The 23,161-nt window shown below is 38.2% G+C and overlaps 1 protein-coding gene across 1 annotated transcript in view; it reads left to right on the top strand.

The window, feature by feature from the left end:
* The window catches only part of CDH16 (cadherin 16), a 577,454-nt gene that overhangs the window by 407,836 nt on the left and 146,457 nt on the right, over nucleotides 1-23,161 (top strand). Inside the window, exon 15 of the mRNA XM_053719204.1 lies at nucleotides 9,705-9,821. Within this exon, the coding sequence (XP_053575179.1) occupies nucleotides 9,705-9,821 (117 nt within the window). The remainder of the gene's footprint in view (nucleotides 1-9,704; nucleotides 9,822-23,161) is intronic.

The following is a 23,161-nucleotide window of genomic DNA, read 5'->3' as shown; positions in this document are numbered from 1 at the left end:
TATAAAGTATATATCTGTCAGACTGCAATTCTAAAGATTTTATTTTATCTAAGAAGTGTCCAGTATCCTTCAGGTAACTGGCCATTTTAACCACTTCTGGTTGCAGCAATCTACTATGCTATGTTGGTATACACTGAACCTACGCAAGATACAATGGGCCTGCCTGGTGGTCTAGTGGGGTCTTTGTGAATTTTTGGGACCGTATAAAATATAGGTATTTTGGGATCCTCTACCTGTAAATAATCAGCTAACTTTTTGTCAATAATTTGCTGATTTTCTGCCTGTTTCAATATGTGGTTGATTTCTTTTTGTATCGCACCCAAGGGGTTATTAGGTATCTTTTTATAAGTGGGGGTGTCACTGAGTTGTTCTCTGATTTCATTAACATAATAATGTTTGTCCATAACTACAGTGGCACCTCCCTTATCCGCCCCCTTGAGTATGATATTTTTTTTTTTGTTTGTTTTTTTGTTTTCAAAAAAGCTTTATTGGTAGATTGTAAACATACAAGTTATGCAATAAAAAATGAGCAGAATAATATACAATGGAGTTGTCAATTTTGTTACAGGAAGTACACAAAAACATTAGCATCAAAGGAAATGACATTCTGCTCCAAGAGTGGTAAGACACAAATTAAGCAAATTAGTGGTTTCATACAATGCTGTGTGTGTGATTTGTTGTGCACCTACGAGCTACAACTAGAAACATGTAGTTTAGCTATTGGTGCGTATCTATTGATTTAAAGATTAAGGATAGAAGATGAGTCAAAGAAGAGGTGGAAAAGATGAGAGGGAGGGGAAAAAAAAAGGGGGGGGGGAGAGGGAGGGAAGGGGGGGGGACCAGAAGGGAGTTGCCAACCTTAATGTTGGTGCTAACATTCACACAGAGCAGACTTATCTAGTCAGGGGTCTCCAAAGCTCTTTCATGTATTCGTGGATTTCAATTTTGTTATCTCTCATGTAACGATATCTCTCTAAAGATAAATATCTGTCTACCCTCGGTCTACCCACTCCGAATGTTGTGGAGTGTGAACAGACTTCCAGTTCTTGGGAATGAGGGCTTTGGCGCTATTGAGCATTATATATAGAAGGTGTTTCTTGGGCTTTTCTACTAACTTAGGAAGACCATGAAACAGCAAGATTCGGGTTTCTATTTAGTGTAATATTTAGTTTGGTGTCTATTGTGTCAGTCACCGAGCTCCAGAAAGGTTAAATGAGGTCACAGGTCCACCATATATGGAGAAGAGTGCCAGCCTCACCGCATCCTCTCCAGCATTTGCCATCAGACCTCCTATAAAAAGTTTTAATTTTGGTGGCGGTGAGGTACCATCGGGATAAAAATTTATAGTTAGACTCTAGAACTCCAGCCGAGATGGACGCTTTGCTATGGTTATGGAATATAGTTTGCCAGTCCATCTCCGCTAGGCTCCCGCCCAACTCCTTGTTCCATTGTTTTACAAATGAGGGATCACCACTCCCTTTGTGGGATATTAGCTGATTGTACATGGTGGAGATTAGGTGTTTGGAGGGGCTTGGTAACAGACAGAGTGTTTCCAGCAACGTAGGTGTTCTCTTGATGTTATCTGCTCCTCCACATGTGTTCAGGTAATGTTGTATCTGCCTGTGAAAGAACCAAGAGATGTGTAACCCTGTTTGGTGGATTTCTTCTAGTGTCTTAAGTTTCTTATTTGAAATTAATCTATTGAACATAATTTGGTCTATTTGAGCAGCGTTTCTGCTTGCTTGTTGAGCCAGTGTGAACATGATGTCGGGGTTATGTATGAATGGAGTCAGCGGTGAGGGGATAGTGGAAATGTGTGGATGCTCTACAAGTTTTTTGTCCCATTGCTTGAAAAATTTGTCTATGAATGGGTAGTGAGCAATTATATTGGGCCTATTCCTGCTAGTGATCCAGCCTAGGGTCCCCATATTCCGTACCCCTGCAATAGAGCGTCCAATCTGAACCCACACCTTATCAAGAGGGTTGGCACACCACTCCACCTGAGTCTGAAGATTGAAAGCTTTCCTATAGGAGAGAAGGTCTGGGATACCCAGTCCACCTCTCTCCTCATTTAGATATAGCGTGTGCCTAGAGATGCGGGGTTTCCTGCCTCCCCAGATGTAGTCTTCTAGATGTCTCTGTAGTTTATGCAGAAATTTGGGTGGAAGGGGGATCGGTAAAGTCTGTAAGTAATATAGGATCCGGGGGAGGATATTCATTTTAACTACGCCTATCCTCCCCAGCCAAGAAATCCTTTTATTTTTCCATGCCGATAAGTCCTCAATAACTGACTTCAGCAGAGGAGGGTAATTGGCATCAAACAAGACGCCTGGATCCGGGGTCAGGTTGACACCAGGTATTTAAGTGTGGTGGTATTAATCCTGAGTTTGCTTATGTTCGCAAGCTGGCACAAATCAGTTTTGGGCAAGTTTATATTCAGTATTTCTGATTTGGAATGATTCAAGTGGAAGTTGGACACCTCACAATATTCATGGAATTCTCTAAGAACTTCTGGAAGGGAGACCAGGGGGTCAGAGATAGAGAGCAGGACATCGTCCGCGTAAAGTGAGATCTTGTGGTCTTGATCTTTTATTTTTATTCCCGCGATGCTTTGATTAATACGGATTTTTTGTGCAAGGACTTCGATTAAGAGGGCAAATAACAAAGGCGATAGGGGGCAGCCTTGCCTGGTGCTGTTCGTGATAGAAAAAGGGTCGGATAATATGTTATTGAGTATGATATTTTTATCACTTTTTAGGCTTTTTAATGCCTGGTGTTCCTGTTTGTGGAAATTAATGGACTTAAATCTTTGATCACTTTGTCTTTTTATTTTGGTTTTTAGTGATGCAATTTCAAAATCCACCAACCTAGTGAACGTGCTTAGGCTATGATTAGACAGGTTAGGGTTAAAATGGCTTTTCTTTCTGAGTCCCAAACTATCTAACTTTAACATATTGTGTCCCAAATTTTTCTCCTTATTATTAATGGTAATATCGTGCATCTCATTAAACCAAATTTTTAACTTTACATTTCTGTAAAACTTATGTAAATCTTTGGTAAGTTCAAAAAAGTTTAAGTCCTGGTAAGGGCAAAAAGACAGTCCTTTGTTTAATACATGTAATTCATTTGTAGTAAATGTATGCTGTGAAATATTTACCACAGTGTCCTGTTCCTGGATTACTTTTTCTGCAACTTCCGTTGTGATTTCCGCTGCTCCCCTTGGCCTCCTATGTTCTTCATTTTCTTCTCTTCTCTGATTCCTGTGTTTGCGGCCTCCCCGGGGGAATCGCTCTCGCCGCCGCTGCTGGTGTTTCCCAAAGGGTGCTGTGTGGTGTTGTCTGATGACGTGTCGGTTCCAGTAGTGATACTTGTCTCACGTGTATGCCAGTTTCTATTCCTATTGGCTCTTCTTGCAGTATTGGATCTACGGACCGACTGGTAACCCTGGTTACCACAACGCCATCTGTACACATGTCCTGTGCGGTAATCTTCTTCATCACAGAGAAACTTGACTCGCTTGGTTTCCTGGATAGTTGTTTTCTCTACTGTGATTTTCTCCTTGATCTTGTCCTCCAGCTTCTTCAGCTCCTCTGTAGTAAGTGCAGTAAGCAGATCTATACGCTGCCTATTGATTATCTCCGTTTGTTTCTCTACCTCCTGCAGCAGTGCTTCTACAGTACAGAACATCAGGTCATAGGAGCATTTGTTGATGATAGATTCAAATTTATCGCAGTAGTCCACATTATCTCTAAGGAGAGTTGGTGTTGTGCTCATCCTTAGTCCTCTTGGGATTCTTTTCACTCGGTAATATTCTGCGAGTGTGATGGCATGTAAGTCCCAACGCATTAGTTTGACTTTAAGTTGTTTATAATCCTTGGCTATAGTGGCAGATTCTGTGGTTCTCAAATATTCTCGTGAGCCTCTAGTTAAACCTGTGATGCGTGCAGCCTCCAGTTCACTGTATGCGAACATCTTGTTGCCATCTGTTCTGTTAGTCGCCTCTTTATCCATACTTCTTATATGTTACACAGTGTGCACGTTCTCTTGCAGCTCCAAATACAACATCCAATTGTAGGTGAGTACAGCACAGTCTGTGTGAAGTGGTGCACGGTGCAAGGGGCAGCTGCAACAGCCTCTAGAATCAATATGTACTCTTAGTAACACCAGCACCAGTTTCTTGAGTATAAATGCTTTATTGAGGTTACATTAAAAGCAGCAACGTTTCGTGGTGAACCCACTTAGTCATGCTAATTGTATCACACTGTTCACACCACTTATACCTTTCTTTGGCGCCAACTGGCTTCATTTTGGGAAGTGTCACACCCCCTAGTGGTTGCTAAATACAACGTATATACAAAATTTAAAAACAAATGTATCTGACTAAACATATTCAGAATGGCAACAATAAACATATGTATAGCTTTCTCATAATGACATATACATACTTTCTCCGTGATGAAGAAGATTACCGCACAGGACGTGTGTACAGATGGCGTTGTGGTAACCAGGGTTACCAGTCGGTCCGTAGATCCAATACTGCAAGAAGAGCCAATAGGAATAGAAACCGGCATACACGTGAGACAAGCATCACTACTGGAACCGACATGTCATCAGACGACGCCACACAGCACCCTTTGGGAAACACCAGCAGCGGCGGCGAGATCGATTCCACCGGGGAGGCCGCAAACACTGGAATCAGAGAAGAGAAGAAAATGAAGAACATAGGAGGCCAAGGGGAGCAGCGGAAATCACAGCGGAAGTTGCAGAAAAAGTAATCCAGGAACAGGACACTGTGGTAAATATTTCACAGCATACATTTACTACAAATGAATTACATGTATTGAACAAAGGACTGTCTTTTTGCCCTTACCAGGACTTAAACTTTTTTGAACTTACCAAAGATTTACATAAGTTTTACAGAAATGTAAAGTTAAAAATTTGGTTTAATGAGATGCACGATATTACCATTAATAATAAGGAGAAAAATTTGGGACACAATCTGTTAAAGTTAGATAGTTTGGGACTCAGAAAGAAAAGCCATTTTAACCCTAACCTGTCTAATCATAGCCTAAGCACGTTCACTAGGTTGATGGATTTTGAAATTGCATCACTAAAAACCAAAATAAAAAGACAAAGTGATCAAAGATTTAAGTCCATTAATTTCCACAAACAGGACCACCAGGCATTAAAAAGCCTAAAAAGTGATAAAAATATCATACTTAAGGGGGCGGATAAGGGAGGTGCCACTGTAGTTATGGACAAACATTATTATGTTAATGAAATCAGAGAACAACTCAGTGACACCCCCACTTATAAAAAGATACCTAATAACCCCTTGGGTGCGATACAAAAAGAAATCAACCACATATTGAAACAGGCAGAAAATCAGCAAATTATTGACAAAAAGTTAGCTGATTATTTACAGGTAGAGGATCCCAAAATACCTATATTTTATACGGTCCCAAAAATTCACAAAGACCCCACTAGACCACCAGGCAGGCCCATTGTATCTTGCGTAGGTTCAGTGTATACCAACATAGCATAGCAGATTGCTGCAACCAGAAGTGGTTAAAATGGCCAGTTACCTGAAGGATACTGGACACTTCTTAGATAAAATAAAATCTTTAGAATTGCAGTCTGACAGATATATACTTTATACAATGAACGTCAAAAGTTTATATACGTCCATTAGCCATGAAACAGGAATTGCTATTATAAGAAAAGTACTTATGGTCAGTGGAGGTACATAGATGATGTGTTTGGGGTGTGGTGGGGCAGCATTGGAGAACTAGAAGAGTTCACAAGGGAGCTTAACACTATGGTAAGAGGTTTGCAATTTTCTTTGACATATAGTGAGGAGTGCATAACATTTCTAGACACTAAGATTACTAAGGGACATACCAGACTTGACATAGACATCTTCTCAAAAGAGACTGACAGGAACACCTTGTTAGAATATAACAGCTTTCACCCAAAAGGCCTGATTAATTCATTACCCAAGAGCCAATTACTAAGGGTACAAAGAATAGTAAGTACACCAGAGGTCAAGAATAAAAGGCTGTTGGAAATGTCTAACAAATTTAAACATGAGAGGTTACCCCTCACAATTGTTGAGTCAAACAATCAAGGACATTACTTCACCCAGGGCACCACAAGAAAAAATAAACAAACAGGATAGACTAGTATTCGTGTCACAACACAGTTCACATAGCCAAATTGTAGCAAAAGCAATAAGAAAACACTGGCACATACTTAGAGATTGCAATCCGCGGATTGAACAATTCAGGGATTACCCTTTAATGGCATATAGGAGGGTAAAGAATATCCGGGACCATCTTATAAGAAGTGATATTGGTTCTGAAAGAAAAGATACACAAACATACATGAGTAGTAAGAGAAATGGCTGTTATCCCTGCTTAGGATGTGTCAGTTGTAACTCAGTCATAAAGGGCCCAAATTTTTATCATCCACACAATGGCAGACGTTATGACATTAAGGGGTTCTATACTTGTGACACTAGATATGTAGTCTATCTTATAAAATGCCCGTGTTCCATGTATTACTTAGGAGAGACCACACAAAAAGTGAAAGACAGAATAAGTCAACACAGATCAAATATAAGGAAAAAAAATTTGGAAGCACCTCTGTCCAAACATTTTCTAGAGAAGGGTCATAGCATAAGCCAGCTTTGCTGGCAAATCATACAACATATCCCTATTCAACGTAATGGGACAAACAGAGAGAAAATCCTCCAACAACAAGAGATGAGGTGGATTTATCAATTGGATACACTAATCCCTAAAGGGTTAAATAGGGACTTTGACCTTAATTGTTACTCCTAAAGTATAACTCTCAAATCCATTGTAATAACATTAGGATCATTGCTTTGAAGTGTAATTGTATTCTGTGAAAAAAGAAAAAAAGTTTGACATGACAGGTATTTAATGAGTAAGGTATTTTACCCATGTGTTTAACATTTTTGAGATATTATTCCAATTGAGACAAAAAATTAAAACTAGAGAAGTAATACCATAATAATTAATACATAACCAAAGTATGTATATGTCATTATGAGAAAGCTATACATATGTTTATTGTTGCCATTCTGAATATGTTTAGTCAGATACATTTGTTTTTAAATTTTGTATATACATTGTATTTAGCAACCACTAGGGGGTGTGACACTTCCAAAAATGAAGCCAGTTGGCGCCAAAGAAAGGTATAAGTGGTGTGAACAGTGTGATACAATTAGCATGACTAAGTGGGTTCACCACGAAACGTTGCTGCTTTTAATGTAACCTCAATAAAGCATTTATACTCAAGAAACTGGTGCTGGTGTTACTAAGAGTACATGTGTATAACATACCTCATATTGTTTGAGGATACTTCATGTGAGTGGTTTACCTATATACTGTGTGTTCTTATATGTATAATAATAAACAATATTACACTATATTAGCTTCTCTCTATTCTATGGGCTAACACCTTCGAGAGGAAGAAAACACAGAGGAATACTTACTCCAAGAGGCAGATGACTCGCCACTGATTTCTACCTACACACAGTGGATTTCTACTACCCCCTACTAGTTGCGGCAACTTACCTCATCAGGTTGAGGTATCTTCTGGTAAGGGGAATACCATTTTACCCATTTATTCGATTGGATTTTGTGTTCAGTTAGTAACATTTTTATCATTACTGAATTTGATTCATTTTATGTGTTCCCATATGTTTCATGTTTTAGTATAGAACATTTATGCGCTGTTGACCCCTCAATTTTTACATTTTTTACACATTTGAGTAGGTGAAAGTTTGTTCCTACATCTGCTCAATTTGTAACCCAATAGCAGCATCTTGTTCTCCCCCTATATACTGACGCATACCCATTAGTGCTGCTTGTTCCCATCCCAGTTCTCTGGTTTGTGACATTCTACTTGTTTACCCATATATATATATATATATATATATATATATACATACAGTATATATATATATATATATATATATATATATATATATATATATATATATACAGTATACAGGGAGTGCAGAATTATTAGGCAAATGAGTATTTTGACCACATCATCCTCTTTATGCATGTTGTCTTACTCCAAGCTGTATAGGCTCGAAAGCCTACTACCAATTAAGCATATTAGGTGATGTGCATCTCTGTAATGAGAAGGGGTGTGGTCTAATGACATCAACACCCTATATCAGGTGTGCATAATTATTAGGCAACTTCCTTTCCTTTGGCAAAATGAAGGACTTGACAGGCTCAGAAAAGTCAAAAATAGTGAGATATCTTGCTCAGGGATGCAGCACTCTTAAAATTGCAAAGCTTCTGAAGCGTGATCATCGACCAATAAAGCGTTTCATTCAAAATAGTCAACAGGGTCGCAAGAAGCGTGTGGAAAAACCAAGGCGCAAAATAACTGCCCATGAACTGAGAAAAGTCAAGCGTGCAGCTGCCAAGATGCCACTTGCCACCAGTTTGGCCATATTTCAGAGCTGCAACATCACTGGAGTGCCCAAAAGCACAAGGTGTGCAATACTCAGAGACATGGCCAAGGTAAGAAAGGCTGAAAGATGACCACCACTGAACAAGACACACAAGCTGAAACGTCAAGACTGGGCCAAGAAATATATCAAGACTGATTTTTCTAAGGTTTTATGGACTGATGAAATGAGAGTGAGTCTTGATGGGCCAGATGGATGGGCCCGTGGCTGGATTGGTAAAGGGCAGGGAGTTTCAGTCCGACTCAGACGCCAGCAAGGTGGAGGTGGAGTACTGGTTTGGGCTGGTATCATCAAAGATGAGCTTGTGGGGCCTTTTCGGGTTGAGGATGGAGTCAAGCTCAACTCCCAGTCCTACTGCCAGTTTCTGGAAGACACCTTCTTCAAGCAGTGGTACAGGAAGAAGTCTGCATCCTTCAAGAAAAACATGATTTTCATGCAGGACAATGCTCCATCACACGTGTCCAAGTACTCCACAGCGTGGCTGGCAAGAAAGGGTATAAAAGAAGAAAATCTAATGACATGGCCTCCTTGTTCACCTGATCTGAACCCCATTGAGAACCTGTGGTCCATCATCAAATGTGAGATTTACAAGGAGGGAAAACAGTACACCTCTCTGAACAGTGTCTGGGAGGCTGTGGTTGCTGCTGCACGCAATGTTGATGGTGAACAGATCAAAACACTGACAGAATCCATGGATGGCAGGCTTTTGAGTGTCCTTGCAAAGAAAGGTGGCTATATTGGTCACTGATTTGTTTTTGTTTTGTTTTTGAATGTCAGAAATGTATATTTGTGAATGTTGAGATGTTATATTGGTTTCACTGGTAAAAATAAATAATTGAAATGGGTATATATTTGTTTTTTGTTAAGTTGCCTAATAATTATGCACAGTAATAGTCACCTGCACACACAGATATCCCCCTAAAATAGCTATAACTAAAAACAAACCAAAAACTACTTCCAAAACTATTCAGCTTTGATATTAATGAGTTTTTTGGGTTCATTGAGAACATGGTTGTTGTTCAATAATAAAATGAATCCTCAAAAATACAACTTGCCTAATAATTCTGCACTCCCTGTATATATAAAACGGTGGTGTTTGGTCTATTATTAAACTGAGATGCTTTTCTTTGTATATTTTGATGTGCTGATATCTAATTGCATTTTAATCTAAATTTCCTTTTAAATGTAGGGACTCACGCTTATCTTTCAATGGGGTTCCACTATCTCCAGCCCAAGTTACATTATGTTATGATCATCATCACAGACAGTGGCACGCCCCCGCAGAGTCAGCATGTACATCTGCCAGGTAACTGCCTGATTGGTTATATGGGGAAGATTTTATATTCACACACTACTATTTTACATGAACCTCTAACAAAAATGATTTCATTGTGTGCACAACTTTGCATATCTTGCATACCTTATGTGCTTTTTTTTAAACTAACTTTTCAGTTCGGATTAACATATAATAAATGGCACAAAGCATTGATTTCACCAGCATGTTTTATTTTATAATAGAAAAATAAAGCAGATATTATATAGGTATTTTGCAGCTTATAAACTGACAGGATCCACATCAGACACCAAGGGCCAGATTACAAGTGAGGCACAAACATTTGTGCATGGGTTTTCACGAACGTTTGCATGCAGGTTAAATTACGCTCATATTACAAGTTGAGCGTAATTGCGATTTACGCTAGAATGATCACCACGATCTCAGAGCTGTGGTGTCACAAATAGGGATGGGCGAATGTGTAAATTTTCTAATTTCGAATGTAGAACGAATGTTATTACTGAAATTTGAATTCTAAATCCTAATAAGGAACGAACGAATATTCTTAAAAATTCGAAAATCAAATGTTATTTACAGTTTTCGAATGTCACTTTCGAATTCGAATGTTTATAATTATATTGAATGTCCACATTCAAAATTTCGAATTTAACATTCTATTTAACAAATACTATTCAGAAGTTCAATAGTTCATGTGGTAGGGCGGGAATCTAGTAAATTGATACATAATAGATACAAATATATAATTTCGAATGTTTCCATATAGAATATTGCATAATTCGAATATTACATTTAAAGAAAGCATTAGAAATACTATTACAAACATATAAATTCGAATTTTTCGAATTCGAATATAAATTCGAATTTTTCAAATTCGAATATAAATTCGAATTTTTTGAATTCGAATATTGCATAATTCGAATATTACATTTAAGAAAAAGCATTAGAAATACTATTACAATCTAAATTCAATTTTTTTTAATTTGAATACACGTATTGCATAATTTGAATATTACATTTAAAGAAAAAGCATTAGAAATACTATTACAATCTAAATTCAAATTTTTCAAATTCGAATATTGCATAATTCGAATATTACATTTAAAGAAAAAGCATTAGAAATACTATTACAATCTAAATTCAAATTTTTCGAATTCGAATACACGTATTGCATAATTCGAATATTACATTTAAAGAAAAAGCATTAGAAATACTATTACAATCTAAATTCGAATTTTTTGAATTCGAATATTGCATAATTCGAATATTACATTTAAAGAAAAAGCATTAAAAATACTATTACAATCTAAATTCAAATTTTTCGAAAAGAATATTTTCTAATGTAATCGTAAAATTCAAAACCGAACATTCGAAAATCGAATGTTAGAATGTTATGTAAATGTTAGAGTGTTAGAATGTTATGTAAACATTCAAAATTTGATTCGAACGAACGAATGTGTTAAAATTTGTGCCGTTTTTTCGAATGTTGAGAAACATTCGCCCATCCCTAGTCACAAAACACATCAAAAATATGCTATAAAATTAAGTGCATTATGTCATGGTAAAATGTGCACAGGTCACCTTTTAAAATGTTGGTGTACAGGACAGGTGAGCTCATTAACATAAACACTACAGTTAGTCCATTAAATATTTTGACATAAATACATTTTTATTGGTGCAGTTTCACTATATTCTTGCATATTGCTTCCATATTGTCATGTGATTAAGAAAGCAGTTTCAGTTTAAATGCCCTATAATTAGGGGCAGAAGTAATTTAGAATGTGCTGAGAAAAAAAAGCATTAAACTCTTTCAAGCACATATATCATGTTGTTGTAGAGACTTTATTCATCATATGTTCGTCTGATGATGTTTTACACTGGATCCACATGTTTATTTGCATTAGTATTAATTAACTTTCATGTATCAATAAAGAGTAATTGTGAGACTAATTTTTTGTTTCACATGTCACAATATTTTAAGGGGTTTTAAGAGTAGCAGTTGTTATATTAAAGGGACACTCAATCAAAATTAAACTTTCATTATTCAGATAGATAGAGCATGCCATTTTAAACAACTTTCCAATTTACTTCAATTAACAAAATGTGCACAGTCTTTTTATATTTAAACTTTTTGAGTCCCCAGCTCCTACTGAGCATGTGCAAGAATAAGTGTGTATGCATTTGTGAATGGCTGATGGCTGTCACATGGTACGTGTATGCATTTGTGATTGGCTGATGGTTGTCACATGGTACAGGGGGAGGGGTAAAAGAGATAACTTTTAAAATTGTCAGAAAAAAAATCTACTAATAATTTGAAGTTCAAACTAAGTGCTATTGCATTGTCTTGTTATCTTGCATTTGTTGATTATGCAAATCTACTGTGTTGACTGGTCCTTTAAGGGTTCTGCTAGACAGGTTTAGTATTGGTATTAAATAAGTATTGATCCCTCTCATCAGATATTTGTGTTGGTATATATAGTATTAGATATGTGCATTTTTTTATCCTTCCATTTTATATGGAAATATTAGTTTATGTCATGGAATTTGTATTGTTCATAGTTTTATTTTCCATATTTCTAGCATAGTTTTATATCCATATATTAAATAATATATATATATATATATATATATATATATATATATATATATATATACATTTGAGTTAATGAAGGATATCTGGAATATGATATATAGATATAAAAAAGTAATTATATTATTTAACTTTATCTCCAAAGTCTTTTGATTTTTTAAGCACACTCTTAGATTTCTACTAATAGGCACATGGGCTGGTAGATGGTCATGTCCAAAGATCTGAAGCTGTAATCAAGTGTAAAGCCAAAGTCAAGTCAGGTAGAGAGTCCAAAAAATACACAAGGGTTAGGCAGAGTCTCAGTGAGGAACCAACTTGGGTCAAATCCAGTTATCATTTCAATCAGATGACAAATAAAGGGATTAGACAGAAGAAAGATATAAAAATAACAGACAAATATCAAGCCAAGTGTCAAACCATATAAACAGGTCACTAAGCAACAGGATGTATTGGTCAGGCAATACAACAAAATTATTGAAGATAGCCAGGATTCAGGAAGCCAGAAGTCAGAATATAACACAGGATAGATACAATCTAAGCAGCTATAAGCTCTATCCTGCAATTAGAGGGCATACATTCTAGTGCACTCCTGTGTGTGTGAGTGTAGAATAGCACACTCTAACCACAGTACGGACTGAGAATAGGGACCCATTACCACATGTTGCTGAGGGAATTAATTCCACTAATTTTAGTTAGAGTTATTGTGCACTTTCCTTGAGTTGAGCTGACAATCTGCCATCCGAGAAGGCCTCACTGGCTGCAATAAAAAGTAAGTGCTGGCGGCAGTGCAGCTGGCAACTGCAAATCATATGCATGGTGTCTAATGCTCATAATATGCCAGTTTCATACCAAAGCAAAATCTCAGGTGTGAAACATGGCGCCAACTCTTTACTTTAAGAGGGCATAGTGCTTGGTCTAGCACAGCAAAGGCAGTTAAATATTAATGTAGGTATTGCATGATTTCCTATTTCAGTGCAAAAGGGAGAAGATATAAATATTATTTGTATATATATATATATATATATATATATATATATATATATATATATATATATATATATATATATACAGTATATATATATATATATATATATATATATATATATAAATAGAAAAAATTCTTCTAAGTGAAGAACAATGTTATTTCAGGTATTTCTTAATGCGTCTTTTGCTTTAGAGCACTTAGCTTAGTGTACTTTTGAGTTAGCGCACAAGTGAAAACCAGAACAGAGTAAACTTAGTGCTAGAATTAGAGTGCTGTTGATTTAACTTGTATGGTGTTAGGTGTAATTAAGGGCAGAAGCGCTAATATTTTCTCTTGTTAAGTGTATTCAGTCCACGGGTCATCCATTACTTATGGGATATATTCCCTTCCCAACAGGAAGTTGCAAGAGGATCACCCAAGCAGAGCTGCTATATAGCTCCTCCCCTCACATGTCATACCCAGTCATTCTCTTGCAACTCAACTAGATAGGACGTTGTGAGAGGTCTGTGGTGTTTTTTATACTTAGTTTATTTCTTCAATCAAAAGTTTGTTATTTTATATGGCACCGGAGCGTGCTGTTTGTTCTCAGGCTGTATTTGGAAGAAGAATCTGCCTGCGTTTTCTATGATCTTAGCAGAAGTAACTAAGATCCACTGGCTGTTCTCGCATATTCTGAGCAGTGGGGTAACTTTCAGAAAGGGAATAGCGTGTGGGGAATCCTGCAAACAAGGTATGTGCAGTAAATTATTTTTCTAAGGAATGGAATTGACTAAGAAAATACTGCTGATACCGATGTAATGTAAGTACAGCCTTAAATGCAGTAGCGACTGGTATGAGGCTGATGAATGCATGTACAATAAGTAATTTTCTAAGGAATGGAATTGACTAAGAAAATACTGTTAATACTGAGGTAATGTATGAGCCTTAACTGCAGTAGAAGCGACTGGTAGCAGGCTTATTAATAACACTACCTAACTTTTAAAGTGCATGTTTAAAACGTTTACTGGCATGTTATTCGTTTTTTTGTGAGGTACTTTGGTGATAAATCTTTTGGGGCATGATTTTCCACATGGCTGTCGTTTATTTCTATATAGAAACGATTAACTGAGGTTTCCCACTGCTGTAATATGAGTGGGAGGGGCCTATTTTAGCGCTTTTTTGAGCAGTAAAAATTCAGTTACAGTCTTCCTGCTTCTTCCTCCTTAATCCAGGACGTCTCTAGAGAGCTCAGGGGTCTTCAAAATTCATTTTGAGGGAGGTAATCAGTCACAGCAGACCTGTGACAGTGTATTTGACTGTGATAAAAAGTGGGTGCAATGCTTTGCTAACTTAATACATTTACTGTGAAAATTTGGTTGCTATAACTGATTTGGTTCATTGTTATTTCAACTGTGACGATATTTTGTGCTTCTTAAAGGCGCAGTAGCGTTTTTTATATTGCTTGTAAACTTATTTGAATGGATTTTCCAAGCTTGCTAGTCTCATTGCTAGTCTGTTTAAACATGTCTGACACAGATGAATCTGTTTGTTCACTATGTTTGAAGGCCAATGTGGAGCCCCACAGAAATATGTGTACTAATTGTATTGATGTCACTTTGAATAAAAGTCAAATTTTATCTGTAAAGAAATTATCACCAGACAACGAGGGGGAAGTTATGCCGACTAACTCTCCTCACATGTCAGTACCTTCGCCTCCCGCTCAGGAGGCGCGTGATATTGTGACATCAGAGACATCAGAGAGGCCTATACAAATCACTTTGCAAGACATGGCTGCTGTTATGACAGAGGTATTATCTAAATTGCCTGAATTAAGAGGCAAGCGCGATAGCTCTGGGTTAAGGACAGAGCGCGCTGATGATGTGAGAGCCATGTCCGATACTGCATCACAATTTGCAGAACATGAGGACGGAGAGCTTCATTCTGTGGGTGACGGATCTGATCCAGGGAGACCGGATTCAGAGATTTGTAATTTTAAATTTAAGCTTGAGAACCTCCGTGTATTGCTAGGGGAGGTATTAGCGGCTCTGAATGATTGTAACACGGTTGCAATTCCAGAGAAAATATGTAGGTTGGATAGATACTTTGCGGTACCGGTGTGTACTGATGTTTTTCCTATACCTAAAAGGCTTACAGAAATTATTAGCAAGGAGTGGGATAGACCCGGTGTGCCCTTTTCCCCTCCTCCGATATTTAGAAAAATGTTTCCAATAGACGCCACCACACGAGACTTATGGCAGATGGTCCCTAAGGTGGAGGGAGCAGTTTCTACTTTAGCTAAACGTACCACTATCCCGGTGGAGGATAGTTGTGCTTTTTCGGATCCAATGGATAAAAAATTAGAAGGTTACCTTAAGAAAATGTTTGTTCAACAAGGTTTTATCTTACAGCCCCTTGCATGCATTGCACCTGTCACTGCTGCTGCGGCATTCTGGTTTGAGTCTCTGGAAGAGGCCATTCGCACAGCTCCATTGGATGAGATTATGGCCAAGCTTAAAGCACTTAAGCTAGCTAATGCATTTGTTTCTGATGCCGTTGTACATTTAACCAAACTAACGTCTAAGAACTCAGGATTTGCCATCCAGGCGCGCAGAGCGCTATGGCTTAAATCCTGGTCAGCTGACGTAACTTCTAAATCTAAATTGCTTAATATTCCTTATTCGGGCCCGGCTTGAAAGAAATTATTGCTGACATTACTGGAGGTAAGGGTCATACTCTTCCTCAGTACAGGGCCAAATCAAAGGCCAAACAGTCTAATTTTCGTACCTTTCGTAACTTCAAGGCAGGAGCAGCATCAACTTCCTCCGCTCCAAAACAGGAAGGACCTGTTGCTCGTTACAGACAGGGCTGGAAAGCTAACCAGCCCTGGAACAAGGGCAAGCAGGCCAGAAAGCCTACTTCTGCCCCTAAGACAGCATGAAGTGAGGGCCCCCGATCCAGAAACGGATCTAGTGGGGGGCAGACTATCTCTCTTCGCCCAGGTTTGGGCAAGAGATGTCCAGGATCCCTGGGCGTTGGAGATCATATCTCAGGGATATCTTCTGGACTTCAAAGCTTCTCCTCCACAAGGGAGATTTCATCTTTCAAGGTTATCAGCAAACCAAATAAAGAAAGAGGCATTTCTACGCTGTGTGCAAGACCTCTTAGAAATGGGGGTGATCCACCCAGTTCCGCGGACGGAACAAGGGCAAGGGTTTTACTCAAATCTGTTTGTGGTTCCCAAGAAAGAGGGAACCTTCAGACCAATCTTGGACCTAAAAATCTTAAACAAATTCCTAAGAGTTCCATCATTCAAAATGGAAACTATTCGAATCATCCTACCCATGATCCAAGAGGGTCAATACATGACCACAGTAGATTTAAAGGATGCCTACCTTCATATACCGATTCACAAAGATCATTATCGGTATCTAAGATTTGCCTTTCTAAACAGGCATTACCAGTTTGTAGCTCTTCCCTTCGGGTTAGCTACGGCCCCGAGAATTTTTACAAAGGTTCTGGGCTCACTCCTAGCGGTGCTAAGGCCACGAGGCATAGCGGTGGCGCCATACCTAGACGACATTCTGATACAAGCGTCAAGTTTTCAAATTGCCAAGTCTCATACAGAGATAGTTCTGGCATTTCTGAGGTCGCATGGGTGGAAGGTGAACGTGGAAAAGAGTTCTCTATCACCACTCACAAGAGTCTCCTTCCTAGGGACTCTGATAGATTCTGTAGAAATGAAAATTTACCTGACGGAGGCCAGGTTATCAAAACTCTTAAATGCTTGCTGTGTCCTTCATTCCATTCCACGCCCGTCAGTAGCTCAGTGCATGGAAGTAATCGGCTTAATGGTAGCGGCAATGGACATAGTACCATTTGCGCGCCTGCATCTCAGACCCCTGCAATTATGCATGCTAAGTCAGTGGAATGGGGATTACTCAGATTTGTCCCCTCTACTAAATCTGGATCAAGAGACCAGAGATTCTCTTCTCTGGTGGCTTTCTCGGGTCCACCTGTCCAAGGGGATGACCTTTCGCAGGCCAGATTGGCCAATTGTAACAACAGATGCCAGCCTTCTAGGTTGGGGCGCAGTCTGGAACTCCCTGAAGGCTCAGGGATTATGGACTCAGGAGGAGAAACTCCTCCCAATAAATATTCTGGAGTTGAGAGCAATATTCAATGCTCTTCTAGCTTGGCCTCAGTTAGCAACACTGAGGTTCATCAGATTTCAGTCGGACAACATCACGACTGTGGCTTACATCAACCATCAAGGGGGAACCAGGAGTTCCCTAGCGATGTTGGAAGTCTCAAAGATAATTCGCTGGGCAGAGTCTCACTCTTGCCACCTGTCAGTGATCTACATCCCAGGCGTGGAGAACTGGGAGGCGGATTTTCTAAGTCGCCAGACTTTTCATCCGGGGGAGTGGTAACTTCATCCGGAGGTCTTCGCTCAACTTATTCATCGTTGGGGCAAACCAGATCTGGATCTCATGGCGTCTCGCCAGAACGCCAAGCTTCCTTGTTACGGATCCAGGTCCAGGGACCCGGGAGTGGCGCTGATAGATGCTCTGACAGCCCCTTGGGTCTTCAACATGGCTTATGTGTTTCCACCATTTCCGATGCTACCTTGACTGATTGCCAAGATCAAACAGGAGAGAGCATCTGTGATTCTAATAGCGCCTGCGTGGCCACGCAGGACCTGGTATGCAGACCTAGTGGACATGTCGTCCTGTCCACCATGGTCTCTACCTCTGAGGCAGGACCTTCTAATACAAGGTCCTTTCAAACATCCAAATCTAATTTCTCTGAGTCTGACTGCATGGAGATTGAACGCTTGATCCTATCAAAGCGTGGCTTCTCGGAGTCAGTTATTGATACCTTAATACAGGCACGGAAGCCTGTTACCAGAAAAATTTACCATAAGATATGGCGTAAATATTTATATTGGTGCGAATCCAAGGGTTACTCATGGAGTAAGGTTAGGATTCCTAGGATATTGTCCTTTCTACAAGAGGGTTTAGAAAAGGGCTTATCTGCTAGTTCGTTAAAGGGACAGATTTCTGCTCTGTCTATTCTCTTACACAAACGTCTGGCAGAAGTTCCAGACGTCCAGGCTTTTTGTCAGGCTTTGGCTAGGATTAAGCCTGTGTTTAAGACTGTTGCTCCTCCGTGGAGCTTAAACTTGGTTCTTAAAGTTCTTCAAGGGGTTCCGTTTGAACCCCTTCATTCCATTAATATTAAGCTTTTATCTTGGAAAGTTCTGTTTTTGATGGCTATTTCCTCGGCTCGAAGAGTCTCTGAGTTATCGGCCTTACATTGTGATTCTCCTTATCTGATTTTCCATTCAGACAAGGTAGTTCTGCGTACTAAACCTGGGTTTTTACCTAAGGTAGTTTCTAACAGGAATATCAATCAGGAGATTGTTGTTCCATCTTTATGTCCTAATCCTTCTTCAAAGAAGGAACGACTTATACATAATCTGGATGTAGTCCATGCCCTGAAGTTCTATTTACAGGCAACTAAAGATTTTCGTCAAACTTCTTCCCTGTTTGTCGTGTACTCTGGTCAGAGGAGAGGTCAAAAAGCTTCGGCAACCTCTCTCTCCTTCTGGCTTCGTAGCATAATACGTTTAGCCTATGAGACTGCTGGACAGCAGCCCCCTGAAAGAATTACAGCTCATTCCACTAGAGCTGTGGCTTCCACCTGGGCCTTTAAGAATGAGGCCTCTGTTGAACAGATTTGCAAGGCTGCAACTTGGTCTTCGCTACACACTTTTTCAAAATTTTACAAATTTGACACTTTTTCTTCTTCGGAGGCTGTTTTTGGGAGAAAGGTTCTACAGGCAGTGGTTCCTTCCGTTTAAGTTCCTGCCTTGTCCCTCCCATCATCCGTGTACTTTGGCTTTGGTATTGGTATCCCACAAGTAATGGATGACCCGTGGACTGAATACACTTAACAAGAGAAAACATAATTTATGCTTACCTGATAAATTTATTTCTCTTGTAGTGTATTCAGTCCACGGCCCGCCCTGTCTTTTTAAGGCAGATCTAAATTTTAATTAAAACTCCAGTCACCACTGCACCCTATGGTTTCTTCTTTCTTGTCTTGTTTCGGTCGAATGACTGGATATGACATGTGAGGGGAGGAGCTATATAGCAGCTCTGCTTGGGTGATCCTCTTGCAACTTCCTGTTGGGAAGGGAATATATCCCATAAGTAATGGATGACCCGTGGACTGAATACACTACAAGAGAAATACATTTATCAGGTAAGCATAAATTATGTTTTTGTGCTCCCCTTGTAATCTAGACTTTATAAAAGGGACACAAGTCAAAATAAAGTTTTATGATTCAGATACAGCATGGAGTTTTAAGACACTTTCCAATTTACTTCCATTATCAAATTTTGCACAGTCTTTTTATATTCACACTTAGCTGGAGAACAAGATCCTACTGAGCATGTGCACAAATGCACAAATGTATGCCAGTCTGTGATTCGCTGATGTCTGTTACATGAAACAAAGGGCCGGAATTGGGGAAAACAAAAATCTACTGTTTATTTGAAATTCAGAGTGTGTGTGCTTGTTAATTATTCAATTCTACTGCATTGAGTGGTCCTTTAAGTATGGAAAATCAGAATTTTATATTTAGTATATGTAACTATAGAGTAATTTAACTATATATTAATTTAGAAATTTAGATATATTATTTAGGTCTAGTTTTAATTGAATATTTTTTTTCTTCGTCTGCCTTGTGTGGTGCTTTTTTAAATTTTAGAAAATCATGCTAAAAAATACAAGCCGTAATATCTTGGGTATTGTTACAATTGTTTTCTTATTTGATGGTTAACATAATAAAAAAATAAAAAAAACATTATATATAATGCTTGTCTCAACAACAATAAGAGAAACTTTGATTGCCTGGAACATTACATGGGGTCGGTCATATTGGGTTATGTAGTATTGTTATAATACAGTTCTTTGAATTTTATCTTAACTGTATATTTGAAATGTATGAGTCAGACACAAAGCAGCAGTGTGCATATCTGTCCTCTGTTACAACCGGTCATTTTCTGTGCATTAACCGAGCAACTAACACATTTTTTTTGTAGTTAAATATAGGGTTTTAACATTTTTAATGTAATGAATGTTTTAAAATCTAGTCTGTCATAAAATGATTTCTTTGTGCATATGATTCTTAGAACTTTCTATAATGGTAATCTTTTCCCCTCTACCAGTGTCATTCTTGCAAGCTGTAACTTTGTATAATTTCTGATTGACTGGACACAAGGGTATTTGTTTCCAGTCTTAAAGGGATACAGAACCCAATTTTTTTCTTTCATGATTCAGGTAGAGCATGCAATTTTAAACAACTTTCTAATTTACTCCTTTTATCCATTTTTCTTTGTTTTCTTGCTATCTTTATTTGAAAAAGCAGGAATATAAGCTTATGAGCCGGCCCATTTTTGGTTCAGAACCCTGGATAGTGCTTGGTGATTGGTGAATACCATTTAGCCACCAATCAGCAAGAACAACCTAGGTGCTGAACCAAAGATGGGCCGGCTTGTAAGCTTACATTTCTGCTTTTTAAATAAAGATACCAAGAGAACAAAGAAAAATGGATAGTAGGAGTAAATTGAAAAGTTGCTTAAAATTGCATGCTCTATCTGAATCATGAAAGAAATAATGTGGGTTCAGTATCCCTTTAAAGGGATATGAAACCCAATATTTTTCTTTCATGATTCAGATAGTTCATGCAAATATAAATACATTTCAGTTATTTATATTATCTAATTTCTTTATTTCTCTTTGTATTCTTTGTTGAAAAGTATACCTAGGTAGGCTCAGAAACTGCATTTATTGATTATGCCATTCTACTGTGTTTAGTGGTCTTTTAAAGAGTTGTTTGCTACTTGTATTATAAACTAGCTTAGGCCTAGTTTCCACGGATGGGGTAAACTGTGGAAACTGGTAATAAAAACATTTATCTCCTTTAAAGTCTATGGAGAAATAGAAGTGTTATTGATTGCGCTTGAGCGATGTGAATGCACAATCATTCAATAGTGCTAATATTTTTGCATTCCACTTTAATCTAGTACATATTATTTACCTTAAAGGGACAGTCTACACCAGAAATGTTATTGTTTTAAAAGATAGATAATCCCTTTATTACCAATTTCCCAGTTTTGTATAACCAACACAGTTATATTAATATACTTTTAACCTCTGTGATTATCTTGTATCTAAGCCTCTGCAAACTGCCCCTTTATTTCAGTTATTTTGACAGACTTGCAGTTTAGCCAATCAGTGCCTGCTCCCAGATAACTTCACGTGCATGAGCAAAGTGTTATCTATATGAAACACATGAACTAACACCCTCTATTGGTGAAAAACTGTTAAAATGCATTCTGAAAAGAGGTGGCCTTCAAGGTCTAAGAAATTAGCATATGAACCTACTAGGTTAAGCTTTCAACTAAGAATACCAAGAGAACAAAGCAAAATTGGTGATAAAAGTAAATTGGAAAATTGTTTAAAATTACATGCCCTATCTGAATCATGAAAGTTTATTTTGGACTAGACTGTCCCTTTAACTACCTTGCTTTTCAATTAAAAAAAACAATAACTCAACATGTGAAATGGAATCCTAACTGAAAATGAAAATACTAGTAAAATACAATCGGGTAGATTACGAGTTGTGCGTTAGGGTAAAAAAGCAGCGTTAAGAGGTCCTAATGCTTCTTTTTTATGACCGCTGCTATTACGAGTCTTGAAGGTTTAGGGGCACCGCACACTTCTTTGGCCTTACCGCAAAACGACTTACGTAAACTTTGTAAAGTCTTTTTTCTATGGGACTTCCATAGCGCCGGTATTATGAGTCTGTCCTGGGAGGCCAAAAAATGAGTGGTACACCCTACCCTGTCAAGAGTCCTAACGCATTTAACAGTCAGTAGTTAAGAGTTTTATGGTACAACGCCGTAACATAAAACTCATAACTAAAGTGCTAAAAAGTACACTAACACCCATAAACTACCTATTAACCCCTAAACTGAGGGCCTCCCGCATCGCAAACACTAAAATAAAATTTTTAACCCTTAATCTGCCGCTCCGGACAACGCTGCCACCTACATTATATTTATGAACCCCTAATCTGCTGCCCCCAACATCGCCGACACCTACATTATATTTATTAACCCCTAATCTGCCGCCCCCAACGTCGCCGCAACCTACCTACACTTATTCACCCCTAATGCCACCCCCAATGTCGCTGCCACTATAATAAACATATTAACCACTAAACCGCCGCACTCCCGCCTCGCAAACATTAGTTAAATATTATTAACTCCTAATCTGCCGTCCCGAACATCGCCGCCACCTACCTACACTTATTAACCCCTAATCTGCCACCCCCAACGTCGCCGCCACTATACTAAATGTATTAACCCCTAAACCTAAGTCTAACCCTAACACCCCCTAACTTAAATATAATTTAAATAAATCTAAATAAAATTACTATAATTAACTACATTATTCCTATTTAAAACTAAATACTTACCTATAAAATAAACCCTAAGCTAGCTACAATATAACTAATAGTTATATTGTAGCTAGCTTAGGGTTTATTTTTATTTTACAGGCAAGTTTGTATTTACTTTAACTAGGTACAATAGTTATTAAATAGTTATTAACTATTTACTAACTACCTAGCTAAAATAAATACAAATTTACCTGTAAAATAAAACCTAACCTAAGTTACAATAACACCTAACACTACACTATAATTAAATACATTTACTAAATTAAATA

Source organism: Bombina bombina, chromosome 1, assembly GCF_027579735.1.
Source record: "Bombina bombina isolate aBomBom1 chromosome 1, aBomBom1.pri, whole genome shotgun sequence".
In the NCBI taxonomy this organism is placed as follows: Eukaryota; Metazoa; Chordata; class Amphibia; order Anura; family Bombinatoridae; genus Bombina; species Bombina bombina.
This window is presented reverse-complemented; position numbering and strand designations above follow the sequence as displayed.